This window comes from Armigeres subalbatus, chromosome 2 (assembly GCF_024139115.2).
Source record: "Armigeres subalbatus isolate Guangzhou_Male chromosome 2, GZ_Asu_2, whole genome shotgun sequence".
Taxonomy (NCBI): Eukaryota; Metazoa; Arthropoda; class Insecta; order Diptera; family Culicidae; genus Armigeres; species Armigeres subalbatus.
The window spans coordinates 392025146-392052924 of NC_085140.1; the positions used below are offsets into that span (position 1 = coordinate 392025146).

The following is a 27779-nucleotide window of genomic DNA, read 5'->3' on the forward strand; positions in this document are numbered from 1 at the left end:
GCGACGTATATAAACACTACGAACTGCATTGAAACGAAGATACAGCCTAGTAAATGCCATATGCTTACAAAACATCCCGGATAACCAACTTCCAATGTGGTTCTCACAAAAATTGCAGCTTTGTTTGGGAAACAAACGACAGCTGTGTGTGTTAGTGGGGAAAATCGCCGGAAAATACGCGCATGCGTTCACCAACTCTAACTTTATGGCAATAACTAGACATTTCCTTGCCACTATAAAAATGATTTTCCTTCTCAGCGTGTAAAAGTAGACAACCTTGGATCTGTTCCGAAGAAAATTTCTATTCGCTCTCGAAACTGCGTATTTCTCAGCAATTAATTGTGACGATCGAGTTGCTGTACGGTGGGTTTCTGCTTGCGGAGTAAATTTGCAATCATTTGATCGCCGTAGACGCCCGTCACAGCAAACTAATTTGTGTCAATTGAATTGCGACATCGCACAATCAGTGGGCTGCTCTTGTGACGTCGTCATCCGTAGAAATATTCCGCGAACCGGTGTGGGGTGGTGTGGGTGCCTCTCACTGATTGGGGTGACAAATCGGTCATCATAAGGAATATCTGCAGAGAAGATACAGTGAATATCTAGCAAGCAAGAGCACACAAAGTGTCGTCGCGAATTCGTCAGCTCAAAAACGTTGTGTAATTAGTCTATTTGCATTTTCACGTGATCATATTGTCGTAAATCATCGGGTGTGGTTGCGGTGGTAGCAAACATATGATTTGAATCGGATAATGAACCACCTACAAATATCCACCGATCCCACTTTGCTGGGGGCGGATCTACCGGAGTCTCTAACGACTTCGCCATCGGTGTCGACGTTCCTCCCGGAAGAGGACGCGTCCACATGTTTATTACTGCCAGAGACACCCAGCCCTCCGCTAGATTTTACGCATCCGCTGACGCCCAGCATGGGGAATGTGGAAAACTGTGAAAATGTCGCTGGTGATGATCCTGCTGCAGAGACAAGCTCGTCTGGTAGTTCTGGCATTGGGATAGTGGGAGGTTGCACCAGTGCTGCTGGCAATTTGTTCAACAATCACAACGAATATCAACATTTGCGAAAGAAGAGCGACGGAAAAATACAGGAAAATGGAATGCTGAATGGAACACTCAATATTGCTCTCACCAAGGACATGCCAAACTTCGTACACTGGGACTGGCCGCTGATTCGGAAATGTACGTTCTTTGTCTTTCTCGCCGGAATCATCGCCATGGTGGCCATTGTGGTGACGATGATCGCCACGCTACCCAAGTCTTGCAACCCATCGTAAGTACTAATCATGAACGGGGGCTTGTTCAAGACGGGGTGTTTGCTAACGATGAATGGAATCTCAGAAAATAAACAGATAATAATTGTGCGTGCCAATAGAATTTAAAACAGGCGCTTATCGGTATATGTATCAACTTCAATGACAAATTCATTTATTCGTTTATGGGTTACTAACACAAATACTTCAAGAATAAATAATGGGATTAGATGTCAAGTGATGTAAGCGACCAAAAATTAATTTTCGAGCTATCTGGCTTCAGAGTTTTGTAAAATATTTTCGCTCATTGCTGTATGTACCGTAATTTTTTCGGTTTTTCACTCGATCATAGTTTGATCTTGCCTTGTCACAAAACAAAATTGTGCCAGTCATTTTACTCGAAATGCGTACTACTGCGTCTCATGCACACGGGAATTCTACAGATTTTTTTATTTTCCATGGAGAGTTTTACTGACTTTCGCCTTATTTTTCCTGATTTTTCATAGGAATTTGACAATTTTTCGGAATTTTCAAGAAAAAAAAATCTGATTTTCTAATGAAATAATTTCAAATTTCCATGAATTGAATTAGAATTTGAATCATGAATTCTCATTATTTTTTTGGGAAATTTTTCTAAATGCTTTTAAATTGTTACGAAGATCGCTTTGGATTTTTTACGTGAAATTCTTTCGAATTGCCACAGAAAATTTGCTCGAATCACACCGTGGAGTTCTTTTGAATTTCCACGATTTTTTCTTTTGAACTCCACGGAAAATTCATCCTCATGTCATGCGAAGAAAATGTCATGCGGACAGCCGGTCACGATTTTCAACAGATCCAGTCAATTTGTTTGTTCCACGGATGATGTGGACATTGTCGGCCGAACATTTGCAAAGTTGGAGGAACTGTATACTCGTCAGAAACTAGAGATTGTCTGGTTTCGGCTTTTGAAACCCGATTGGAAACCCGTACCGGATTCGGGTTTGAATAAAAACAGTACAATTTTTAAAATAAAATATTGAATGTTATTTTATTCAGTTTTGTTTATTGTGACTCACAATTTGTGAGGTTAGTTCGTTGGTTTGGTTTAATTTCTTAATACGATTAAAAGAGAACCAGAAAATTATGTAGATAGACTGATTGAGCAAAACGAGTACAGCTCGGTTTTAAATAATTATATAATATCGGGTTCGGGTCGGGTACGGGTTTACGAATGCAAAAATTTACAAATCGGATTCGGGTCAGGTTCGGGTTTGAAAAATGTGAAACCAGAAACCAGAAACGTGAGGTAACAAAAGTTAAACTGGTGGTGAATGCGTCGTACACCGAATACATGCTAGTGGGCGAAACCGAGCATGACTGGGCCCGCCTGGGAAGCACTTTTACGATAGAAGTGGAAACCTTTGAGGTGATGGAGGACTTCGTCTAGCGACTGATAAAAAAGTTAGTAGTAAAATACGAAGGCGCATCATTTCTGGAAGTCTGGCTTACTATGGGTTTCAGAAGTAACTGCGGTTAAAAAAGATTTATACCCGCACCAAATATATCATGTATAGAACGCTCATAAGACCGGTCGCGGTGGTTCTCGACGGACATGAGACTTGGACCATGCTCGAGTACTTGCAAGCACTCAAGGTATTCAAGAGACGTTGAACCATGAACTCGCCTACTCTTCGACGAACTCCAAGGGAAAGCGTTAAGCATGACATGTTGCAAGAAAATCAGGCAGCGACCATGCAAAGATAGTGTTTGCCCACGACCCGGCGGGTACAAGAAAGCGAGTAGCGCAAGCTTTGTTGACGGACTAGATTCAAAATAATTCGGCGAGCGTGTGGCGTCACATTCATTCATTCAGTGTTATTTGTTTAGATGTAAGCCAAATGAATGAAAAGAAATTATATATAGAACCCCCTTTTTTTAATTTTCTAATGAGATTTATTTGAATTTCACAATAAAATGCTATTATAATCCATCAAGAAAATGCAGGATTTGGCCTAATTTTTCCAGGAAATTCTTTTGATCTTCAAAGAGAATCTGACTTTCTGCTGAAACTGCTTTTAAAAATTTCCTAGGAAGTGCCTTTAATTTTTCCAAGAAATTCTTTACAGTTACATTACATCCTTTAGATATTTCTCTAAAGCATAGCTTCCCAAAGTAGGGGGGTCGCGACTCCCTTCCATAAGATTTACACAGGCTGGGGGTCGCGACTTTGAAAAACTATGCACTAAAGGATTTTGGGAACTCTTCCGCATTAACCTCCGGGAATATTGGTATGAACTTAGCTGTAAAGTATTGTGAATTTGTACAGAATGTGCTTCCTGAATTTCTTTAGGATATTATTCTCAGTTTCGTCAGTGGTACCAAGTTTCCCACTGCGATGTTCCTCCAGTTTTCCCGCACGTTTCCCCAGATACGATTCCACCGCATGCAGCCAGCATCCCAAGCAGCACAAGTCAAGTGAAAGTGGATGCAGTAACCCAATTGTAACTGAATCCGGCCACATATAAGTTACTGCGATCTTTGTGCAACATGTGTGCTACTCGATATGTTCATGGCATTCCACGAAGTCGCCGGACTTTATTCGGTTCTCTGTTGAATATTGTTATCGTTATTGCTTTTTCGGCACGGCCCACGGCAGTCTGTCGTATTTTTTTACGATTCACAGTACATATTTTCTCCTTGGTACACTTGATACAGTTTGTGATTCATGCATCTGCGACACACACCATTTTATAGTATAGAGTATTGTACGCAGAACTTTTCGCTCGAAAACCCTGAAAGCTGTTCGGTTGGCCTCTTTTATCGTCCACGCTTCATGTCCGTAAGGGGTCATTGGTAGAATCAAAGTTTTGTACAGAGTAAATTTCGTTTACGTCCGCATGTTGTGAGACCTAAGCTGCCGTCATACGCATATTTGTCCCATTTTTGCTGGGATTCCTATGAACATTGGACAATTATGCATATAACGACAGTAAGGTGGTTAGGTAATCCGTAGAAGCCCCTTTTGCTGCAGTAATACGTATTTTTACTTCTAGGGAAACATCATTGTCACACGTTACAAGTGTGGCAAGGTAAACACATTTTTCAACAACTTCAAACACAACATGAGGATCAAGCACTAACTCAGCACCGATATCACTAGGTTTACCTACCCGCAACCATGTACTTTGTCTTGGTAGAGCTAATAGTTAGGCCTACCTTTGCCGTCTCCCTGTTTAGAGGGACAAAAGTCCCCACTATTGCTTTGTTATCGATTCCAATGAGGTCGATGTAATCTGCAAAGCTTAGAAGTATATGTGATTGTATTATGATAGTTTTGTTCCTCTGCACGCCAGATCTTCTAATCGCCCCTCGAGTGCAATTTTGAACAATAATTTCTAAAGTGCATCACCCTGCTTCAATCCAACTAAGGTCACAAACGAGGTTGACACTCGTTGATAATCCGAAGCCTAATCAGTTTCGCCGGAAAACTAAGTTCCGTCATTATCTGCCACAGGTCATGTGATGTTTTGAAATCAATAAACAGATGTGAAGTCTGCAAGTTGTACTTCCGGAAACTATGAAGGATTATCTCAAGGCTGGGGTTTCCAGTAGCCTTGCGAGCGTAGGATTGCCAATCCGGAGATTGCGAGTTCGATTCTCGGTCCGGTATAGAATATCCCAGTCAGCACATAATCGTATATGATGCAACATAAGATGCTAAAGTGGAGGCGATATACGTACATATTGTATGGGGAAGTACCTATATGGCCTCCACTTTAATATCATATATGACATCCTAAACGATCTTGTGTTGACTGGGATCTTCTTCTTCAATGGCTCTACATTCCAACTGGAACTTGGCCTACTTTTCAGCTCATGCAATAGTGGGCATAGAAAAGCTTCCAACTAATAACTGAGGAAATGCTAGTAGAACACTAGCTAATTGAAAAGCGAGCTATGTTCCAGTTCCTTCTTCCTTATTTCTTCCTTCATTATTCTTCTTTCTTTGTTCTCCCTCTTCCCTCTTACTTTTTCCTCCTCCTTCTTCCTCTTCCTTCTTCCTCTTCCCTTTTTCTTCTTCCTTCTCCTTTTTCCTTTCTTCTTATTTTCCCCACCTTTCTTCTTTATACTTTCTTCTTCTTTTTCCTTCTTCTTTCTACCTTCTTCCTTCTTTCTTTTTCTTTATTCTTGTTGCTTCTTTCTTTCTGTTGCTTCTTTCTTTCTTCTTATTTCTACCTTTTTTCTTCTTCCTTCTCAATTATTTTTTCTTTCTTTCTTTATTCTTTCTTCTTCATTTTTCCTTCATCGCTTTTTTCTCCATACTATCTTCTTCCTTATTTGTAATTTGTAATTTGTAATTTGTAATTGTAATTTTTATTGAGAACGATAACCAGTTAGCTTACACTTATTATCGGGTCATTATTATGTCGGGTATTATTATATCGGGTCATATTAATCATTATACTTCATTCTTTTTTCTTTCTTTCTCCCTCCTTCGTTTTTCTTTTTTCTTCTTTTTTCCCTCTTCCTTCTTTTTCTTCCTCCTTCCCTCAGACTTCTTTCTTCCACCTTCTTCCTTTTTCATTCTGCTTACTTTTTTATTCCTTCCACCTTCCTTCCTTGTTTCCTTCTTCTTTCTTCTTTGTTCCTTCTTCCTTTTTCCTTCGTCTTTCTTTTTCTTTCTTCTTTCTCGCTTTTTCCTCTTTCCTTCTTCCTTCTACCTTCTTCCTTTTTCCTTCTTCCTTCTTCCTTCTTTCTTCTTTCTTTTTCCTTCTTCTTTCTTCCTCCTTTCTTCTTCCTTCTTTCTTTTACCCTCTTCCTTCCCTTCTTCCTTTTTCCTTCTTCCTTCATCCTTCTTCCTTCTTTCTTCTTTCTTTTTCCTTCTTCTTTCTTCCTCCTTTCTTCTTCCTTCTTTCTTTTACCCTCTTCCTTTTTTCTTCTTTCTTTTTCCTTCGCCTTCGTCTTTCTTCCTTCTTCCTTCCCTCTTCTTTCTTCTTACTTCTTACTCCTTCCTCCTTTTCCCTTCTTTCTTCTTCCTTCTTACTTCTTCCTCCTTTTTCCATTTTTTCTTCTTCCGTTCTACTCCTTCTTCACTTCGCACTACTCACTTATCACTCCCCAGTTCTCATTCAGGCTAATGGCCATTCGGCCTAATGACCGTTCGGCCTAATGACCATTCGGCCTAATGGCCTTCGGTCTAATGACCTTCGGCCTAACCTTCGGCCCACTCAGTGGACACAATGGTCCGTATGTGGGTCAAAGCATCAATTCCATACTCAGGGTTCGGCAGAAAATGGTTCTAAAAAAATCCCGTCGCTTTACGATGGAATTTACGAATTGACCATTTTTACGGATGTTCCGGATCTTCCAGGGGACCACCCAGTGGACACAATGGTCCGTATGTGGGTCAAAGCACCACTTCCATACTCAGGGCTCGGCAAAAAATGGTTCTAAATAAATCCCATCGCTTTAGGATGGAATTTACGAATTGACCATTTTTACGGATGTTCCGGATCTTTCAGGGGACCACCCAGTGGATACAATGGTCCGTATGTGGGTCAAAGCATCAATTCCATACTCAGGGTTCGGCAGAAAATAATTCTAAAAAAATCCCCTCGCTTTACGATGGAATTTACGAATTGGCCATTTTTACGGATGTTCCGGATCTTCCAGGGGACCCGGTGGCCTCTAAAACACACACACACCTCCAAAGATACATACATGCACTTGAACACTCTTTGTCCCAGTGACATACGCAAAGATTCATATAATCCAACACTCATATAAATATACAGGCCCACTGTTATATGGTTGGATACCCGGGTACCCCGTCACCCGTTTAAGGGGAATAAATAGCTTTCGAACCCTAATAATCGCAACCTAGACCAAACTTTTTCCGTCGCTTCGTCTCAACGTTCTACGAGATGTCAGAAAGTTTCATAGAATTTGAACTTACCTACAACAAGTTATTTAAGTTTCAATATCAGAATGAGTACCCGGGTACCCCGTCACTCACATGAGGGTTAAACAGGTTTTGGTAGATTTTTATACAGAATTGTTAGAAAATCTAACAACCGCCGGTTGGGTGTATGCTTCAGAAAACACTATTCATTCCTCTTGAGATCCAGTGTGATATCCCAAGTAACCAAAAGTTTCTTTAAGAGCATGTTTTTCGCTTCATCAGCTTCACAGAGCTGCTTAAGCAAAAAACGTACTCTTAAGGAACTTTTGGTAACTTGGGATCCTTTCGATTGCATCATGTTGTCTATATGGTCTCCGTGTGGATATGCTGATTTCACATCAATGTGCTTGCGAGGATTATCGAGCTGAAATTGTCAACAGTGTGCGACGCGTTGTGTATTTTCGTGTGAGCCGCAAAATTTAATAATTTTTCAAAATGCTGCGAAATTAAATCAATTTGGATACAGATATCAGGATTACAGATTACAGGATTACAGATACCTTATGCAAACTAGGGGAACGGTTCGGTACTTCATTCCACTCATTTCATTTCACTCCTATTTCCATTCCATCAAAACAAAGCAATGAAAAGTAATTTGGTTTGTTTCTGTTTGTTGTTAAAAGTGTTCAATTTGATTTAAGAAGAGTTGAAGATTCGTATTGCTGTTCTGTTGCTTCGATAGTAGTTGTTACTAACGAAGTCAGTGACACTCAAAATCGCTATGTTCTCCATGTGATGTGTATTAAACCAGAAACGGACTCTGATCAAGAAATGCTAGAAACTGCTACAGCTGACATCATTCACGATTTTAATCAAAACGCTATATAAATACAATGTTGATTTTAACATTTATTATATAATGCAACTTACATGACAACGGCATTTGAAATTCTCAAAAGGCTTCTACCGAATCGAACAGTGAAGATTAAAGAAAAAAAAATCGCCTGCATTGATCGCCTTCTGGACTAGCATGTTTTTCTCTTTTTCGGTATCGAGAAAATAACGCTTCAAGGAAGTCATATTGGTCAGGGTTAAGAAAGAAAATGTACCGATGCCCCATAAATCGGTTATTACAAGATGGAATTGTTTCAATAAACTGTTGCATTTACCTAAAAACTAGAATCACATTACCTTTAATTTTTTTATGAGCATTATGACAGCACAATTGACTGAATCTCCACGATTGTCTTGGGATAGGATATCGTTTTAGTTACAAAGGATAATTTATCTGGATTCACTTCGGTAAGTGATGGGATGGGAAATAACACTAATCTCTATCTCGCCACGAGGAAAATGCTAAACCAAGCACGCCACGGTGGCATACGAAAAAGGAGAAGAAACGTTTTGGACGACTGAACGGACCTGCAGCACTCTGTACTCACGTGCCCGATAGCTACTGTAAACTATGCGCTTGTCTCGACCGGAGCGAAGCGCAATACATGCGCATGACCCACCGAACACGAAATCGATATTTTATTATTTTTCCGACGACTGAAACCCGCACTGCACTTGGCTACGGCAAACTCGCTTACTGGAGAACACGACTGGACAAGAAACAAACTTTCACTTTCTGATTTATTTACTCACCCGCGCAAAGCAGAACAAAATTACGGCGACCGGCTGGTCGTTTTGCTTTCCGCACAAAGCAAAACTAAATTTCGACGACCGGCTTATCCGCTTACAGGAGAAACACGACTCTTACCTTTAATTTTATTTTTTATGTTTACAAAAACAAGTCAACGTGATATTACTTACCGCGAAGTTTCAGGTTTCCTAAATTTGGATGAACGCGAAATTTTGAAAAATTTGCCGTGAATTTTCACTGCCCCTAGTTACAATCGATGCCAAACTTTTGACTATCGCCTTGAGGTACAAGTCGTGCTTTATAGCGGATTACCTGACCAGACTCGTTGAGCTTCTTCTTGAAGACCCATTTACATCTTATTGGCTTTTAGTTTTTAGGCTTTTTCTACTGTTTTTCTTGTCGAATTCTCTTGACCGTGCATTGCCTTATCATACGTACGAAGTTCATTTTAGTGGGGATAGGCCAATCTGGTAGATTCTCTATAATACAAAGGTGGCACACCAATATTAGAAGGGTTCGATCCTCGCACATCGTTAACTTCTTCTTCTTCGTCTTCGATTGCAGTGTCATAAATTATTTTGAGTCTTGCAAATTTTGAAGAATTTGTTTTTTGGTGTATAACTAAAATTGTACCTTCGACAAAATGTTCGGTTTTGAAATGGAATGATTGCCTTTTGGTACAACTTCGTTGTACAAAAAATGTCTGGGTTTTCCCCTCCCCTAATGTCTTCATTTCATTGAAATTGAAAGCAAGTTGAGAAATTTACCTTGGTCGAGTGATTTCAATTAACCTGCTTAGTGCCTATTCTATAATTATCATTATTTTGCTTGCTTGCTTAAACTCGGATTGTGACCGTTGCTCAATAAACTCTGCAAAATAAAATAACTCTATTGTTAAAACGATCGAATCGCTTTTAATATCCATTCCTCTCTCTAACTACTTTCAGTGTGGCCTGGTACAAAGGATCCGTTTTCTACGAAGTTTTTCCCGCCAGCTTTCAGGATACCAACGACGATGGTTTGGGAGACATCCGAGGCCTTATCGGACGGGCTGATTATTTCAAAAATCTTGGTGTGGGAGCCGTCCGGTTGAACTCAATTTTCCCTTCAGCGCATTATCCGGATCGCTTCGAGGAAGTTACATCTTTAACGGCAGTCGATGAGGTGCTGGGAAAGGTGGAAGATTTGCAGAAGCTTGCAGCCGTGCTGCATGAACGGAATATATCATTGATTTTGGATTTGCCGATTTATCCCTTTGTGAATCATCTGAATCCTCCGATATTGGACGTAGACCATTTGCCAAACCGAACATCGAGTGATGTTCCGACGAGTGAGTTTTTACGGCTAGCAAGGTCGGCGAATCCGGAACAAGAAAATACTATAACAAGCGTATTGATGTTCTGGTTGGCGAAGGGTGGAGTGGATGGTTTTTATATCAAAGGTTTGGAACACTTTTCCGAAGATCCTTTGCTGCTGGAGAATATTAAAGAATGGAAGTACACCCTCGGAGGCGACCGAATTTTAATGGTTAGCAAAAATTTCATTGATCATGTTCCGGAAACAATCGTTCGAGATGTGCTGAATCAAGTAGACTTAGTTGATGTTTTGTTGGATGTGGCAAATGGAACGGAAGCGATCGCTAGCACAGTTCGTGATGCTATCGATGGAACATTGCTTAAAGGAGCTGAACATCCATGGATTCATTGGAGTTTGGGTGGAGTCAATCAAAGACGCTTGTCATCTGGAATGAATTCGAACGTGACACTTGCGGCAACTTTGATGCAGTTAATGCTACCAGGAACATCGAGCATTTTCTACGGAGATGAAATCGCTTTGGAAGAGGCGTATGATCCAAACGGAGACCATAGCGAAACACAACACTTGCATCATCTACCTGCGATGAGTTGGAGTGAAAATCAAAATCAATTTACAGGACGAGGGACGCTGCCATGGTTGCCCAAAAGTGCATCAGCATCCTATCACCATTTAGATATTGTATTAAAGTTGATTGCGCTGAGGAAGAGTTCACCGTCGATATATCTGAACTCGGTTGCCAAAGAAAACCAGAATCTTCCAAATGCTGAGGTCAAGTCAAGTAGGAATGACATTCTTGTTATACAACGATGGTACCCGAGGAGAAATTCATTTGCATCCATTACCAATTTCGGCTCGAAAAATGTTTCCCTGGACTTGACTGCTATGTTCTACAGTGGAGAAGTTGTGGCTGGAGCATCTATGGTGCAGGAACGAGTCTATTTCCAACAGTTCAACGTTAAAAGTTTGGAGACTGTAGTTGTGAGATTACACAAATAGAAGAACAGAACAGCCATATAGAGCTTGTTTTATATTCATTTTGGATTTTATTTTATGGATTTTTTCTTATAAAGAAGAAAATTCAAATAGTGTCTAACCTAATAGTAGCTTAACATGCTTACCTGTTCTGTACATAGTCAACCTTAGCTGTGTTGTGTTGAGTAGAGAGAATGTTAATAAAAAAACTATTAAAAATATCTATAGGAAAACATAACGATTACTTTACTACTCCCTAGAAACAGTTCGTACTCGTTTTTCTTTTGTCAGTGGTTCCCTAGTAAAATACACACCATCATCTCGCTCGGTGTAAAAATAAAATAATGTTTTAAATAAAATTCAACGTAACCTAAACCAATGCACGTGTGCACCACTTACACCGAAGGTTGCCTACAGTAAGTATTTTGAGCAAAAATGTACTATGATCATAAACTTGCCCCTGTCTAGCTTTTATTTTTTGTATAACCGGGTATATCTGTTTGCCCAAAGAAAATGTTTTCCGCACACTCATTGTCTTTCACTATCGCGCTCATTCTCGGTTGAATTCCTCTCAATCTCGTGCAGTAACAAATAAATATGGCGACTCACTTTGAGTGTATTGTTCCTTCTAGATTTTTGTCCCATTTCCAGAATTGCAAGGGCTTTTATTCTTTTCCAATAAGGCAGATGAATCCTATCTATACAGCATATCTGTCAATGTTTCAGTAACAGAAAGTTTCAATTATTGCTTGGCATTCATTTATTACAGTTGCTTTAATCTAAGTCATATTAGTCTTGTCCTCCATGTGTGTGTGCATTCAATTTACTTTACCTATTCTAGAGATTTGCGTTACGATCAACACGAATTTTGTAAATTGTTCCTCTACTTGGCGAGTGAATTTGGCACGAACTTTATTGGATATTTTCGAAACTGTTTAAAATTTAGAAAGGATTCAAAGCAAAACATTATTTTTCTTCCAGAAACAGTGTTTTGTATCCAACAGAATCTCATACTTGCTGCCACGTAATCAAGTGTTTTATGTTACCGGTTTATACACTTACGCTTAAAGCAGAATACTAGTTTTGCCTAAATAAACAAGAGCTTTTGTTTTAATAAAAAATATCCTGAGTAATTTCCATTAAAGAAAGATACCTCAACAATCTAATATGGGTGCGTATTTTGATGCTTGCTGATAATCGGCTGCTTTAAGCTCGCCCTATGGATTAGAAAATCGTAAGAAAGCTTGGAACGATTATGGGTTCACAGTAAATGGTAGAACAAAGACAAGAGCAAAGACAGAAACGAGGAATCTGCGAAAAAATCATAAAAGCTCGGTAAAGATTTACAGTGGTAAGTATCGTTCCAAAAATTTCCTTTCGATTTTCCTGGATTGATTTTTATCCTAAAGGAGAAAATAGTACAACTATAGGTCCATTTTATAAAAATGCATGTAACACAAACTTCTCTCTCTCGATTAAGACGACAAAAATCTACTATCTTAGCTTTAGCATGACACAATAGTTTTCCAAATGTAAAAGTCTATCGTTTTCAGCGTTAAATTATCGTATTTGCCCTAATGACGACGATGATGATGACTACGCAAGGCCGGCTAACAGCCGAGCGGTTATACTGATACTGATATCTCAGGCACTGGGTTGTGAGGAGCTGTAGCTCTTTTGCTTGGCCGGCGTTGATGGGTCCATCACGTAGTTGTTGCCCTCGGTTGCGGTTTGGCCCGGCAATGGTGGCAACTTATCATTCGGGTGCCTATGACTCACGATCGACGATTTGCGGGGTTTGGCAAGCTGGGTGGTACTCAGACCTGACACCGGATATTTGTTGGTCTTGTGGCTCTGGAGACTCTGCTGGCTAAGGCTGGTGTTGGAAGTGATATTGGTGCTATTTGGGGAACTGTTTAATCCGGATTTGGGATGCTTGGGCATTACGAAGGCTCGAGTTTGTTTCAGTAGCGATCGGTCATGCATTAGGGCAGATATGAGGGGAAGGTCCAGATTTTTGCTTTTTTCCCGCAAAGTCCTGATATCGATGGAGGTGCTGAAATCAATGTCCGGGTATTGTTTCCTAATTTGAGCCTGTAGCTTTGCACTTGGGCCGCATGGCTTCGTGGGGGTGGGTTTTGCTGGGACTGGAAATATGGAAACAAATGTATGAGCAATAGACCTAAGATTAATTCCGTGCATAACTTACCTTCTGGGGGTTTAGATACGGTAGCTACAGCTTTCACAGCTGGTGGTGTTTGTTTCTCCGGTGTGGGAAGAGGTATCGGTGGCTTTCGGGTAGCTTTCCTTGATTCGTATGGCGGCGGAGGAGGAGGAGGTGGTAGACGTCTGATTTTAGGTGTGCTTTCGACCGAATTCAAAATGTTGTCATCTGAGCGAGATCGTACGAACATGGACGATGAGCTGCTAGATATGGGTCTAGGTCGTAGCGGAGGTGGTGGAGGAGGCTCATAGGATGAACAAAGGCTAGCTACTGACGGGCTGTATAAGGGGGAATATGCTCCCGGAAGTTGAACGTAAGTGTCGGAAAGATTTTGGGTAGATGCATATCGAGAATTCGATGATAGGGCCATTGAAAGGTATGGAGTGCTCCTATAAATGGCATGGTTCTTACATGCTTCCCAGCTTCGGTTGTGAGCTCGGACTGTGTGGTAGGCAAGATATGGTGGTGGTGGTGGACTTTGGGCCATTGCAGCCAGTATTGAACCTTGTTTAGCGTCAAGATACTCCTGCTGACTAATCGAGGGATCCTGGATCGGGTAGATGACGTAGTCTACGTCGCTGTATAGTTGTTGTTGGTAGAGTTCGATCTGGGATCGTGCCAGCTGGCCGGTGTACACAGTAGCTAGCGAATGAGCTGGTGGGGGTGGAGGGGGTTGCCGCGGTATGGTTGGTGGTGGTGGTGGATGATATTGCCGAGGTTTGATCACCGGTAGCAAGACGCATGTTCGATGTGGTGGTTTCGGCATTTCAGGATATGGTGGTGGTGGCGAGGTAATGCTTTTGTGATATGGAACGACTGGTATACCGAGAGCGCTAGGCGTAGTCGAAGTTGTCGTTACCGTTGTAGGAAGTGCAGACTGTGTCAGATTGCTGATGTTGTTAACTGTTGGTGCCGCATAGCTTGGCTTCGCAGTCTCACCGACTACACTAGTATGTGCCTTCAGGATATTAATTTGAGACCTAGTGGTAATGAAGCGAGCGGGGACTTCCTCTGGTATCGCGGATGCTTGTATGCTAGATGTAGGACACACGGGGATGACTGGTGGTGGAACTGTTCGTTCCCTTACTATGGTGTTTGGTTTCTGTGGATAAGGAGGTGGATCCCGCAGAGGAATCACGGGTGCCTCTTCTGGACGAATGTCTGGTCCACGTAGTCCGGTAGTTTCGTGATGTGCATTGTAGGGCGGGGGAGGGGGAGGAGGAGAATCATTCGAGCTAACTAGATTCATCAGTGCCTGTCGCTGTGTTGGCATATTGCTATCGATTCTCTTCGGAGGAGCAGGAGGTAAAACATCATCATCGTATTCGTCTTCCGTAGGAGCAGTGTCCTCACTACCTTGTAGGTAACTTTCTCCCTCCAAGGGTAATGGCAACGTCACGTAATCGCAGTCCGAATCCAGTGTATGACTAACTGTTTTTCTCGACGGATACGTCCCTCGTCCCACGATCAAATCGGTCAGTTCTTCTGCGCTTAGAAGAGTATGCTTGTTATCTGTTGGATCACTACCATCGCCTCTGAATGAACCTGCAGCGGATACATTGGAGTCCGAACGCATTCGAAAATCATTTATATCGCTGTCTAAACGAGGCCTGAAATCACCATCTACGGAATCGATTGCTTCCAAAGGCTCAGCTAGTTCACTTCGACATGGCTGGAAGCTACCATAGTGCGAACTCTCGTGTGATTCCGATTCTGCCATTTCTGAAGACTGACCCGTCATCTCACTGCTGTTCATCGTGTACACTCCGCTGGTTTCCGTGGGGGGCACATGAGCCAAGGTGTAAACTCCAGAGTTAGTTTCTTCTTCTTCCTCGTTGATGTCATGGTCAATGCAGGTACTGGTGGCCACACTCAACGTACTGTTTTGCGCAGTATGACTGTAGCCAAGTTCTAGGCTGCTGCACGTTGACGTTTGGCGACGTTCGATTGATCCGCTGATGGTGTTTTGAGGTAAGCTTATGCAATCGGTAGCAACAACCACAGTGCTGCAAGTCGACGAACATTGCGAACCAATATTGTGCTGCGACGACGGAGATGACTCACAATCTTTAGATGTTCTTTCCTTGACTTCAGCCCCATCGCTACTAGACGCCGAACGAATTGTGGTATTGGATCGCATCGACAGGGCAGCCAGAGTTCCTTCCAAATCTTTCAATGATACCTGCCCAACGGAGGAAGTTTGTCGGCTAACGCTGGGGCAATCCAGTAGATGGGCCAAGGCGAGACTTTCCGTTGACGGGGCTGCGAGTGTTGCTGTTGGTGGCGTGTTAATGATGATTTCCAGTTCATCTTCGGAATGAACTCGATCGCTCACGATGCCGGAGGTAGTATTCGAGCTTGTGCTGGAGATGACCGATATTCGTTGGTCACTTTTGCTTTTGTACGGTAGATTAAGGGCCCGAGAGTATAGGTATGGGTAGCCATGTATGCAGCTGCTTTCCTCCTCTTCTCGCTTCATGGCTTCCGTGAGACGTGGAGCAATTTTCATGGAAAATTGATGCGTCTCCCGGCATAATGCTAATATCATTTTGTTCTTGTCGTCGTTCGCCGAGTACAGCGTGATTTTCGTTTCGCCGGAACGAATTTCAAACTTTTTCCTATCGAAGCTCAGCTTTCCGATGTTGGGCCAATTGAACGTGGTTGCAGTGGAGTTGTCCATAGCGATGCGGATTCCTTTCGCGTAGATGCTGAGCGACACCGAGCCCATTCCGGTTTCGTTCTTGGTTTGTTTCATCCGGAATACGTGAGCGTTGATGGCTTCGTTGAGGTTGCACGCCTCTCGGATGTAGTGAGTTTCAGCATCAGCTCGGGACATCCCTCGGTTCTCTCGATGGCAAGAGGAGAGCGCGGAAATGCCCCACGCCGAACGCAACGATTGGTTGATGTAATCCTCTGGCTTGAAGTATTCATTGCTGCCGAGGCTAGTGTTTGTGTTATTGTTACTGATGGTATTGGTGGTGCTACCAGTGCTAGTACCGCTATTGTTGTTGATGTTGATGCTACTACTGGTGCTAGGACTACCACTTTTGTTGCTATTGTTGCAGCTGTTGCTGCTGATGTTGTTAGTGCTGTTTAAAACGCATCCGTTGCCAGAGTTAGTAGTGCTAGCGGTGGATCCGCTTGCACTGCTAGAGTTGCTGGTGCTGCTGCTGCTCGTGCTACTGGTGCCATCGATGACGACTCCATTCTCGTCTTGTAAGTCACCAAGATCCGCTTGGAGCGATAGGCCACCGAGAAGAAGCAGCGATTGCTCGGAGTACTCCTTTGGCAGATCCCGGTTGATGGCGTTGTACTTCAGCTGCAGATAGTAGTTATGGCGGGACACTTCATCTCTCAGCATCAATGGACTCTCGATGTAGAACTGCACACGGAAGTGTAGTTCCAGGAGTGGCTTGCCGTTTGCGTCTAAGCCCTGATGAAGAAGACAACATTTATTAGAAAATATTATTAGGTCCAGAAGAAGTGCGACTACTCACGTGCGTGTGTGACGAGCGCCAGCTTTTTGGCCCGTATTTGGACAGCTTGCTCTCGGGGTCGGCAAACAAATACTCGCCATCTGCGGAGGGACGAGAAAAGATAAGATAGAGGTGTAATTAGCACTCGCTCGAAAATATTTCAAGGATTACATCGCCGTGTGGATGCTGACCGGTGAGAAGTGGTTTCTGCTGCCGTTGCTGCCGCTGGAATAGTGTTAATTGTCACTTCAAGCGCATCACGTCAGGGAAGCATTCAAACAATTCAGCGTTTGTTGCGGAAAGTCACCCCGTAGCCATAGTCAGCGAGATAATTATATAAAATAGTTTTCCAGCGCAGTTTCGAAAGTTTTACAGAGTCATAAATTTAAGTCTGATGATCTCCGGCGATGAAGATAGCATCAGTCGATACGACCGGTAAAACGTGAACAGCCAATCGCTACGGAATGCGACTTAATTGCAGTTGTCGATAGCAAAAAAGGCTGTTCAGCGCAGTTAAATTGAGTATGACGTCGCAGCACTCTCGCTGTGGGGTGTGGTAAGTACATGTAAATATTTATAAACGGCGCCAGTCTCGCATCATTTATGGAGACATTGCGATGTGTGAGGAGCACTCCACCCCCACTTCTGGTTTCATCGCAGAAGCTAATGGGTAAGGAAAAGCTCTACAGCGTGGAGTGGCCTTGAATTCAGAAACTAGGGAGCTACTACTTATCGATGATATTTCAAGTGGTGATAATCTTAAATTGACATATTTTAGACATTGCCTATCATTGACAATTTGTGACATGTCTTCAAATAATTGATCTTGCAGTTACCTAAGACAGATGGAAATCGCCTAATTCTTGGCGCGCGAATATATTTGAGCGGTTGGTAGTCTTTCCAAAGAATCTTACTTGCTATTGCTTCGATACTGATCGGAATGCATATCAATTAGTCATTGGAGCGACAAAAAGCGGGTGAAGCAGAGACGTACGGCTGTTAAACTCGTTCTGACTGCCATTGGATGTCGATATTCATAGTACGTATCAAATGTCATTGGATTGCGTGTTTTCTGGTTCTCATGGAGCTTTAGTATAAATCGGACTGACAAGAAATTTTTTTGTCAAGTCGTTCAAGACTCACACGCAAGGATACTTTCCTATGTTTTCTGTAAGTCAAGACACGTTTTCTAGGGTAATGGTAACGTTTGGGTGCTAGGTGGTTTTGAGGTCACTACTCGATGTAACGAAGCACATTAGTTCAAAGTTTTGAAGCGGAAATAGTGCTGGTGAAAAGTTTAAAGCTTAAGAATATTGGGTATGGCAATATTCAAGAGATTTCTTAAACAAAATTAAGGTGAATGTACAATTCATCCTGTGGTGAAGTTAAAATTCACCATGATCAGCATAAGTCAGCAAATAATTCATATTTTTTTTTTCATAATCTCCATGTGCGTAACGGTTTCGAATCCTTGGAATAAAATCTGAAAAGTTAATGAGATGGCTGATTTGTTGGCTCTGTTGCATATTTACCTTACACTGTTTGCGTGCTTATCTGCCTAATGAGGCATAGCTGTCCTATTTAGATAAGTAAACAAGCAAAAAGTGGATAGGAATTTTGTTAGAAAAGCAGTTCATAAATGTGGACGAAATTGCCAGTATCTGGTATAGAGCGTAGGCAATCTTCTTCTCCTTTTTGCTGTTTTCTTAGACTAACGCTGGAGCTAAGTTGGGTCATAATAGGGCACGTGACCAAAAAATTGATTTTCTACCTTGAAAATACCTTGAATATAAAATCCGCCATTTCTTATAAAACTTGAAAAGGCTTCCTGTGTGAATTTACGAAGGCATCCCTTACTTTGAACACTAAATGATCCATTTCGTTAGCTCAGTGATCCATAAATCATGAGTGAAACCATCTCAAAGGATGACAAAGATCCAAAGCTTTCAATAATTGTACCAATAAGGATTTGTTAAAGGAGTTTCTTGAAGAAATTTCGAAGGAATTCCTGAAGAATTTTCCAATAAAATTCCTAGAGGAATATTCAATGGAATATTTAAATGTATGCTCGAAAAAATCCTTAAATATTTTTTTAAAAAACTCCCTAATCAGGAATTCCTAAAAAGTTCCTCCGTAGTTTCATTTTCTAGCTGGCAAAAACGACACTCTGAGTTCGGAATTTTACCAATTTTGTTTGGAGAGCCGTGACCAGTAAATAAGCTAGTTATTATCCTTTTCTGATCTAGTTTAAACAACTCTTTAGCCACCTTCTCACTCGGTTTATAAATATGTTTGCTAGCCGTGAGATATCTGCGGCATTCCATACCAGATGGACTTTACCGAAGACATTTCCCACTGTCCCACTGTGGTACTCCACAAAAAGGTTCCGGGCCTATGAACTCAGCTTGAACTAATGACCACAACCTTGTGGGTACTCCTTTTGTGGTTTAACTACTAATCTCTCTCCTCCAAAGTCAGCAGAGATTGCTTCCATCCACTCAATTATACTTTGATCAAATCCTTTTGTTTCCATGGCCGTACGCATGGAAATGTGAAACGCATTGTCAAAGGCTCCTTCTATGTCCAGAAATGCACATAGAGAGATTTCCTTGGCTTTGAACGATCTTCGAATTTTTGTTATAAGGCAATTTAATGCCGAAATTGTCGACTTTCCACTTTGATATGCAAATTGGGATTTGTTCAAAGGGAAATTTATCAAATATTTTAATTTTACATGGTCATCTATGATTTTTTCCATCGTTTTCAGTAAAACTGACGATAAACTATTAGGTTGAAAAGCTTTTGGAGACGGTTTTTTTCTTTTTCCGGCCTTTGGAATAAATATCACGCGCCCCCGGCTCCAGGCTTTTGGTACAATAATGCGGTTAAACATATACCAAGTTTTCCTTTCCCTTCTTGAAGAAGGGCCAAAAAATATTTTCAATTCCAGCAGATTCAAATGGTTTGAAAGTGATAGATAGATACAGATAGGATAAACATTGCACAAGCTTCCTTATAGGCGTTCAGAGACCAGTCTAATGGTGGTCTTCCTGCTCCTATTACCTGAGCATATCCTCCCGATATTGTAGTCGATCCTGGGAATTGAGCTTTCAACATTAGTTCTAAAGTCTCACATGGATCTTTTGTGAATCTTTCATCTTATTTTTCATAAACCATTTGTGTGATTTTTAGACAGGGTTTTTTTTGTAGTCTAGCGACAGTTGGATGGCTTTCTATGTTTTCACAAGAGTGTTTCCAACCTTTACGTTTAGCCCGCCTTATTTCTTTATTGTATTCAGTTAGAGAATTTTTGTTCTGATCCGAAGAAGTTAGTGGAGGAATTTCAAATGAAGTACCTGGAGCAATCTCCTCTAGAATCCAGAAATAATATTAAAAAAGATTCCTGAAGAAATTTATAAAAAAAATCACAAAAGAAATTTTGGGTGAACTTAATCGATAAGTTCCGAAGGAAAAGCTAAAGAAATTACCAAAGAAATTCTTGAATAAATTACAATGAAATTTTTAAAGAAATTTTCAAATGATTTTTTTAAAAGCATTTCAGAAGAAATTCCTAAAGAAATTTCCACAGAAATCTCTAAAGGAATTTTCGTAGGAATGTCCGTAACAATTACTTAAGATGTTTGCTTAAGTTTGCGTTAAGAAATTTTCGAATGAATCACGAAAGAAATACAAAATAATTTTGAAAGAATATTTGAAATATTTTCCAAAGGAATTTCTAAACGAATATTCGAAGGAAATCTTGAAGGAGTTTTGAAATGAATTTCTAAAGACATTTCCGATGAAATTTCTAAACTTCCAAAGGAATTTGCAAAGGAATCCCCAAGAATTATCTGTACAAATTTTCGTAGGAAGTTCTGGGGGAATTGCCAAAGAACTTTCCGGCACAATAAATTGAAAAGTTTTCTAAAGTTTCCCGGATTTTTGATGTGAGTGAATAATTCGTGGCTCATTTTTTTAAAGATCGGATACACCAGATCAGCAAATTGTTTGACCATTTGTAGCTCGTTGCCCACTGCGTGAACATCGATTTTACTTCCCTCGGTAGTCTGTGCTCTGCGGAACCAAGTTTTGTTCCTTTAATTTAGTGATTAATGTCCCCCCCAATGTGATAGCATCACTTTATTTGCATTGCTAGTAAGTCCGGCTCATGCCGAACCCGGCGAAACTTTTTGTACAGAAGCGTGCAAGCCATCACTGACTTTGTAAACAATGAAGAAAACGTTTTGGTAGTGGACCTCTCGAACTTTAGTGATGCCCTGCCGGAACTGTCCTCTAAATGTGGTTTCGAGCTGGTGGAATGTAATCGATCATCCAGACTACGATATTTCGGACAGCGGAGATCACACGCTGGTAGTAGCTTCTGTGAAAAATTTGATTGATTCGAACATTGTCGTTGGGAAGAAATCAGTCGGATCCCTTTTGAATCGGGGAACCTGTTTGTCGGCTGATAAGCAGAATCCATTGGTGTTACAACTATAGACAGCCAATAGCACCACTTACAGCTATGTTCCGGATACTCCTAACAAACAATACCCCCATGTCGATTGAAATTAAAACCCTAGCTGGTGATAGAAAGTGGAAACAAATTTGAAAATGTGTCGGAAAATTATCACGATGGCAGATAGGTATTTCTTAGATATTTCAGATGATTGTACAAGATTTCAAGGTTTCGTTATGCTCGCTCAATCTTGGGAGCAGAGGATGCCCCCTCACGAAAATTTTCGGGGAGAAATCGCTTTTCGGAGAAAAAAAACAGCCTGGAGAGTGATAACTATTTTACGCTCACTTCGATTGTCACCAAACGTTGGTTTGCTCTTTTTCTTTCATATTAGAGTTTTTTTTTCGGTGTAGCTATCATCAATGCAAATGGTACAAATGTTCACTTCAAAAACGAATTTTGATTAAGAGGCCGAAGGGCCGACTTTCTTCATTTAACAATCAACTCAGTTTGACGAATTGATGTGATGTCTGTCTGTGTGTATGTGTGTGTATGCATGTGCAAAAAACTCGCTTACTTTTAAGACATTATCCTTAACAGATTTACTCGCAACACCAATTAACCGTTTTACTCTACTGGGATCCTGTCCCATTGTTTCCTGTTGAAGATTGTCTTGATCGGATAATGGGCAAAACATAATGTACGAGAAAGGCATCATTACCGCTAGGAATATTCATCAAATATTTTTGCTCTGTAAAAGCAAACTTTCAAAATCTATATAGTTCGTAAACAATATGTAAAAAAATACAATAAAGGAAATCAAACCAACTTCAATTGGTAGGAATAGTTTGGTTTCAAAGAAGTCTAAGATACTGGACATAATAAGCGGTCTTATTTTATACATAGAAGGTCTTCATTTGGCGTCTAATTATATTTGATAGCGGCTAATCGCAGCCTATGCAAAGTACTATGGAAGCGCTGCTTCGTAATCTCAGCCTGCGCGTTACTACCGCATAGAGCAGTAAAGATAAGCGTGACATTGGCAATATCGATTTCTATGAAATGGACCGATATCATAAAGACCTAGGCCAAATGAATAATCAAAACGACCCCGAAGATGAATATCACCATTTCGGTCACAGAAGCGCAAATACGGACATGCATGCAGAAAGAATAGAAAACGAGAACAAAAATTTGGAATCTTTTTTTTTTCGTTTCGATTTCCCGTTCACTCATTCTTCATTCCTACGATATTTTCGTAGGCCTACCATTTGCTGTATCAATCACCTTCCACCGAAAGGGTACGCCAGGGAGACCCACAGAAACAAGTTTTATTTGTTATAAACGAACGAACGAACGCGCGCGCGCGCGAAAGAGTGGCCGATGTGTTCTCCCCCTGTTCTCCCTCACAACCGCCGCCTAAACCTCCTCGTCACTGTGCGCATTCACGCAGCCCCGCCCGCCTGTTTGACAAAGTGTGTCTTTTCCATCTGAATCATGTTGGAGCTTTGCCTGACTTTCGCTTCGCACGATGGACAAAGCACAACGAAGGGAAGAAGCAGGCAGGTGAGCAAAGCAAGCGTTGACGATGATACAAAACCGGACTCCTACCATAAGCCTTGAACTCTCCCTCACCGCGGGGCCTCTTCGGCAAACAGCGACAACACACATACAGTGGAGCCACTCGCTGGTTTCGTCACCTGTTCTTTTTCTTGATCTTAAAGAGCTCCACGTTTTCTTCGGAACTTGGCATAAGCATAATGTTGTCTATGTCTAGCTTCCGCAATGTTGAACAAACAAAAAGTTTTCAATGCATCGAAAGTTTAATAAACAAAAAGATGATGAACCGGGAATCGAACCCACATCAAATCAAATAAGCTTGCTTCTGTTCCAACTTGATCACCGCGGAAGCTTTCCACAAATTCCACGTGAATAGGTTCGCTCCCCTCAATTTTACAAAGGCATGAACTTTTACCGCTCTGCAGGCTGTTTCGTTGAACTCGATGAAAAGAAGAAAAACAAACTCGTTAAAATTTTAATCGTTATCATCCAATTTTGTCCTGACCAGTTTTTGCAAAGATCGACAACAACAACAACAAAAACAATGAGGACAACAAAATGTGGGCTCCAGCAACCGCGTGTCGGGCGTTCCGATCGTCGATGTCGTTCAAGTTTTCGAGTGAGGACCGAAAAATGTCACAATTTGGTGCCTACCAACCGAGCCCAGCCAGACCAGACACATAAAAAATGTTCGCTGGATTCGAGGATTCGATGGGCTGCCTATATGGGAATCCATTTGACAATGTTCGTTCGGGGAGCGATCGCAGGGCAGCAACCGAACAAAACCCAATTTACATAATCGATTTGTATTTGTCATCATCAATTTTATTTTTGGACATTGATTTTTTCATTCCGCTTCGTGTGTTTTCCTGCTGACATAGTGCACTCGGGTGGCACCAAAATTATCCCCAAGGAAAATAGGATCATCATCATTTGGATTGTGTGTACTTCTCAAAAAGAATTGATTTTAATTCGTTGATAGTAACAATAGAAGACAATAAAGGATTCAACTAGTGAAAATATTGACTTTCTTGTAGGGTAGCAAAGACAACTTGGCCGAACTCTGAGCCCAGTAGCATACTGGTAACAAATTCAATTGTGGTCAATTGTATAACTTTTCTTGTCGAATTGTATTCAAAACCGATTTGAGTACCACTGATAAACAAAAAAGAGAAAAATTAGTTGCCTGATGCGTATGCGCGTTGCTTCTTGAATATGAAAACACGCAAAAAAAAAATAACAAGCAATCATAGAGTTAAATAGTTTTCGTTATTAGAAATAAGTTAAATCGATCGAAATTGGATATTATTCTTACTCACACGTACCAATTACATAATATCGATTTGAAAATCAGAACACCGAAACCTATTCATCGACCGTTACGTGATCTCAAAGATCGACACCCATTTGAAAAAAAATTCCAAACGAACCACACGTCGAAATCTCACTCGAACGAGCCAGCAGGATAAAATCGCTTCAACGGCGACCACTACGACGACTCCAACGAAGATTGCTACGAGGATGATGGCAATTCGCGAGAGGACGTCGACGACGACATGATGGGGGCTGGATGGGACCCCGCGCCCATGAATGCTGTTCAACAGGAAATTTGCCCCGGGGCATATAAAAAGGCGAGTCAAAGAAGGCATCAGCGTCGAAGGCAGTAGCGTGCGAGATATGTAGACCTTTTTGGGCTGGAGAGGGTGTGGCGGCGGTGGCGGAGGTGGTGGTGGTGGTGCAGTGGTGGATGATGGCGCGGTCGGAATGCCACAGCCGCGCTCGCTGCCACGACGAATCTCCTTCCATGACCGAACAACAGTGCGAGATCAAGTAAAGGAAGATTATAGCCGATCGAGTGCCCTGGAAGGATGGCAAGGAGAATGGCACGCGGTGCTGGTAAGGTGAGGAAAAAGTGGAGTAAAACGAAGCATGAATAAAAACGAGGAATTTCATTTCACGAGAGCAGCGGCAATGGCCGGAGTGCGCAGGATCCGAAAGACATAAGACGCGTGTTTAGTAATTCAGGTAGCTGTTGGACCCTGTTGTTTTCGTTCATCTTGAGGAGGTTGTTGTTTTTCCATCCTCGTCGTCGAAGCCGTCGTTTTGAGTCGACGTCGTTATTTCGTTCGTTTATAATTTGTGTACCCATTTCTTGTTCCCTATGGTGAGGATCGATTCACTCCGAGTTCGAGACTTGCGGACTGCAGCGGGAGTGAAGAGTGAGGGAACCGAACGGATCCACCTTTCAAGAGATTGGATTCTTCGTATAATCAATTAGTTTGGCAGCAGGTATTGCCGAAGGTGTGCAATGCCCATCATAGGACTGAAAATCAAAGAAAGCAATTTTCTGTTGTAGCTCACTGGGGGAATAATTATAACATTGTTTTGTTATGAGCACACCGACATTTGGACTCCATGTGAGTAACAGCGAAAGATGTGGTTTTCATTGGTTTTCAAGCCTATATTGCGGGAATGAGATCCGTTAAGAAAATACCTGTCATGATGATATTGATGTAATGATCAAATTTTTGCGTGATAATTTGCCCTATCATATGGAAAGTTCATAGGTTACCATCTGGCTTTTTATAAAGTTTAACTGAAGCGCAACAAAATATGAATAGTGCACAGAATTCTAAAAACGAGTTTCAAATTTTCTCACATTTTGTTAACAGAAACCTAACATTTAAAAATCGCATGTCGTAATGCATTTATTATACCATTCAATATTGTAGCAGTTATCTGTTCAAATCATCTTTCTATCCGTGCATTACGAAGTGTTGTGTAAGGTACCCGACGTTTTCTACAGTTACCAAGAAAGGGAAAAGTAGAGTAAATGGATGGATTCAACGGCAACAGACCCGGCAATGAATAAAGGACAACGGTTGGAATGTCAGAGCTTGGAACGTGAGAGTTCTGAGTAAACCCGTACATGCTGGGCTCTTGGCTCGTGAGCTGCAGAAGGTCGGTGTGAGCGTGGTAGCAATCTAGGAAATGCGGTGGCCCAAAACCGGAGAACGTGAATTCTGAACGGCTGATACTTCACAAACCCTTCATTCAATTACCACATCTACTATAGCGGCGGAGAAGCGCAGAACGTAGAGTTGACTTGGAAGTGGAAGCTAATAAGCGACCGCATTTGCATGTTGCAAAAATGAAGTTGTACAATTACAACCCAATCAGTATCTATGCCTGATAACGCGAAAGATGTATAAAATAAGAGCCTTGATAAGGCTTGCGGAGAGAACACACGATGTAAAGATTGTCATCGAAGATGCAAATGCGAAGATCGGGAGAGAAAGCATTCTTCGTCCTGTCATTGGTACGGAAAGCCTTCATTCTGCTACCGATGATAATGGTCTGCGACTTGTGACCTTCGCTGAAGAGAAGTGTCAGCAAGTGACGGATGAGAAAAAATGCGGCTAGGAGTCGGATGCTAGTGGCTGAACAACACAACAAAAAGAACAGTACAGTGTTGTGAGGGCGGAGAAGAGAAACGAATCCACCACAGAAAGCAAAGGTAGCACGAAGAAAGTATGATAGCAGAAGCGCAGGAGAACATGAGTAGAAACAAGACGTGGAGGTTTTTCGCGACTGTCAATAGTGCGCGGCAGAAAACTGCGCCGGTGCCCGCCTTGTGCAATGGCCAAGTGCTGATAGACAATACTATGTTGACAGGACCCCGTACCCAAGATAATTGGACGCATGGTTGAACGATGCGACAAAACAAGAATAAAAAAAATCCTGTAAAAACAGGAACATTCCTAATGTTGACACACATATTGACGGGATAAATCGACATTGAATTAATTTGACATTGATGGCTAGTTTTATTTCCATGTAAAGGTATGAAAAAAACCCATATGGGCCATATGTTCTCTTTTTTAACAGGAGTTATTTTAGTTATGGGTCCTGTACACCTCCGGTGGTGTAAAGGGCCGACTTGAAAGATCTCCGTCCTGAGCGATGTCTAGCTATCGCTTTAACCTGTTGCCAGGAGTGATGCATGCTTTTAAAATAAAGAATCAAAGAGAAATAAAATGTATGCTTTTTAAAAGGAAATTATATCCTATTTTACCACCTGCAGCCTAAAATGCCTGAAGAAGGAACTATATCCTCTCTTGCCTTCTGTCTGGCAAATGCACCGTCTTAAGGAAAGGGTCATATATTTGCTTGCCTTAAGCCGTAAATGCATTCTTTGGAAAAAGGAATAATATCTTCCTTGTCTTGAACCGAGTAAAGTCTACCTTGAAAGAAGGAACCATATCCACCTTTGTTTTCTGCCGGGCAGATGCTTTCTTTTAAAGAGGGAATCTTATCTCACTTTCCTTGAAACTGAGCAAATGCCTGACTTGAAAAAAGGAACCATATAAAACAAACTTCTAGTTTCAAATTGGACTCTTTGTGTATAAACAGATGGGAAAGCATGCGCTGCTTCTCTGTCTTATGCTTGTTGTTTAGTAAATTTTGTCTTCCATCGCTAGGTGTGCTAGCGTTTGAGAATCATGGAAGAACCACATTCCGCGGCAAGGATGGCTATATGTTCGGCGATATTCTTTCTTTCCTTCTGCCGGGCAAATGCATCCTTTGATAAAAGGGATACAATCAAATTGCTGTAACTATTTTTGGCTGACTTGTGCTGATTGGAATCTTCCCATGCCATAAACCGAGCAAATGCCTGAATCAAAAGAAGAAACAATACCCTCCTTGGCCTTCTGCCGGGAATATGCATTGCTCTTGAAAACTTACAATTTTGCTATTTTTTTCGATTTTTGTAGTTTGCCTGTTGTAACGTGTCAAGAGCAATCTTGGCAAAAAGATTGTAAGGGGAAAGGCAGATACGGTGAAAATTTCATGGGGACTATTAATGTTTATTCAAATAGTGATTTTTATATGCATTCTTTGATTCACAACAATTTAAAGAAAATTTTAAAAACTGTCTATTCAAGAGAAAAAATATTAAGAAATAAACAGAAT

The 27779-nt window shown here is 41.4% G+C and overlaps 2 protein-coding genes across 4 annotated transcripts in view; one reads left to right on the forward strand and one right to left on the reverse strand.

Moving 5' to 3' along the window:
• Positions 1–238: 238 nt before the first annotated feature.
• On the forward strand, positions 239–11307 carry LOC134213204 (amino acid transporter heavy chain SLC3A1-like). Its single transcript, XM_062691919.1, has 2 exons — positions 239–1288; positions 9745–11307. Exons 1-2 carry the CDS (start codon positions 753–755, stop codon positions 11108–11110), a joined length of 1902 nt encoding a protein of 633 aa, XP_062547903.1. The 5' UTR covers positions 239–752; the 3' UTR covers positions 11111–11307.
• Positions 11135–27779, reverse strand: part of LOC134213203 (protein expanded) — a 174279-nt gene continuing 157634 nt past the window's right edge. For all 3 annotated transcript variants that reach the window (XM_062691916.1, XM_062691915.1, XM_062691917.1), the window contains exons 4-6: positions 16808–16887; positions 13296–16743; positions 11135–13233 (exon numbers count right to left, since the gene is read on the reverse strand). In XM_062691916.1, coding sequence (XP_062547900.1) covers positions 12731–13233; positions 13296–16743; positions 16808–16887 — 4031 coding nt within the window. In that variant the 3' untranslated portion in view covers positions 11135–12730. The remainder of the gene's footprint in view (positions 13234–13295; positions 16744–16807; positions 16888–27779) is intronic.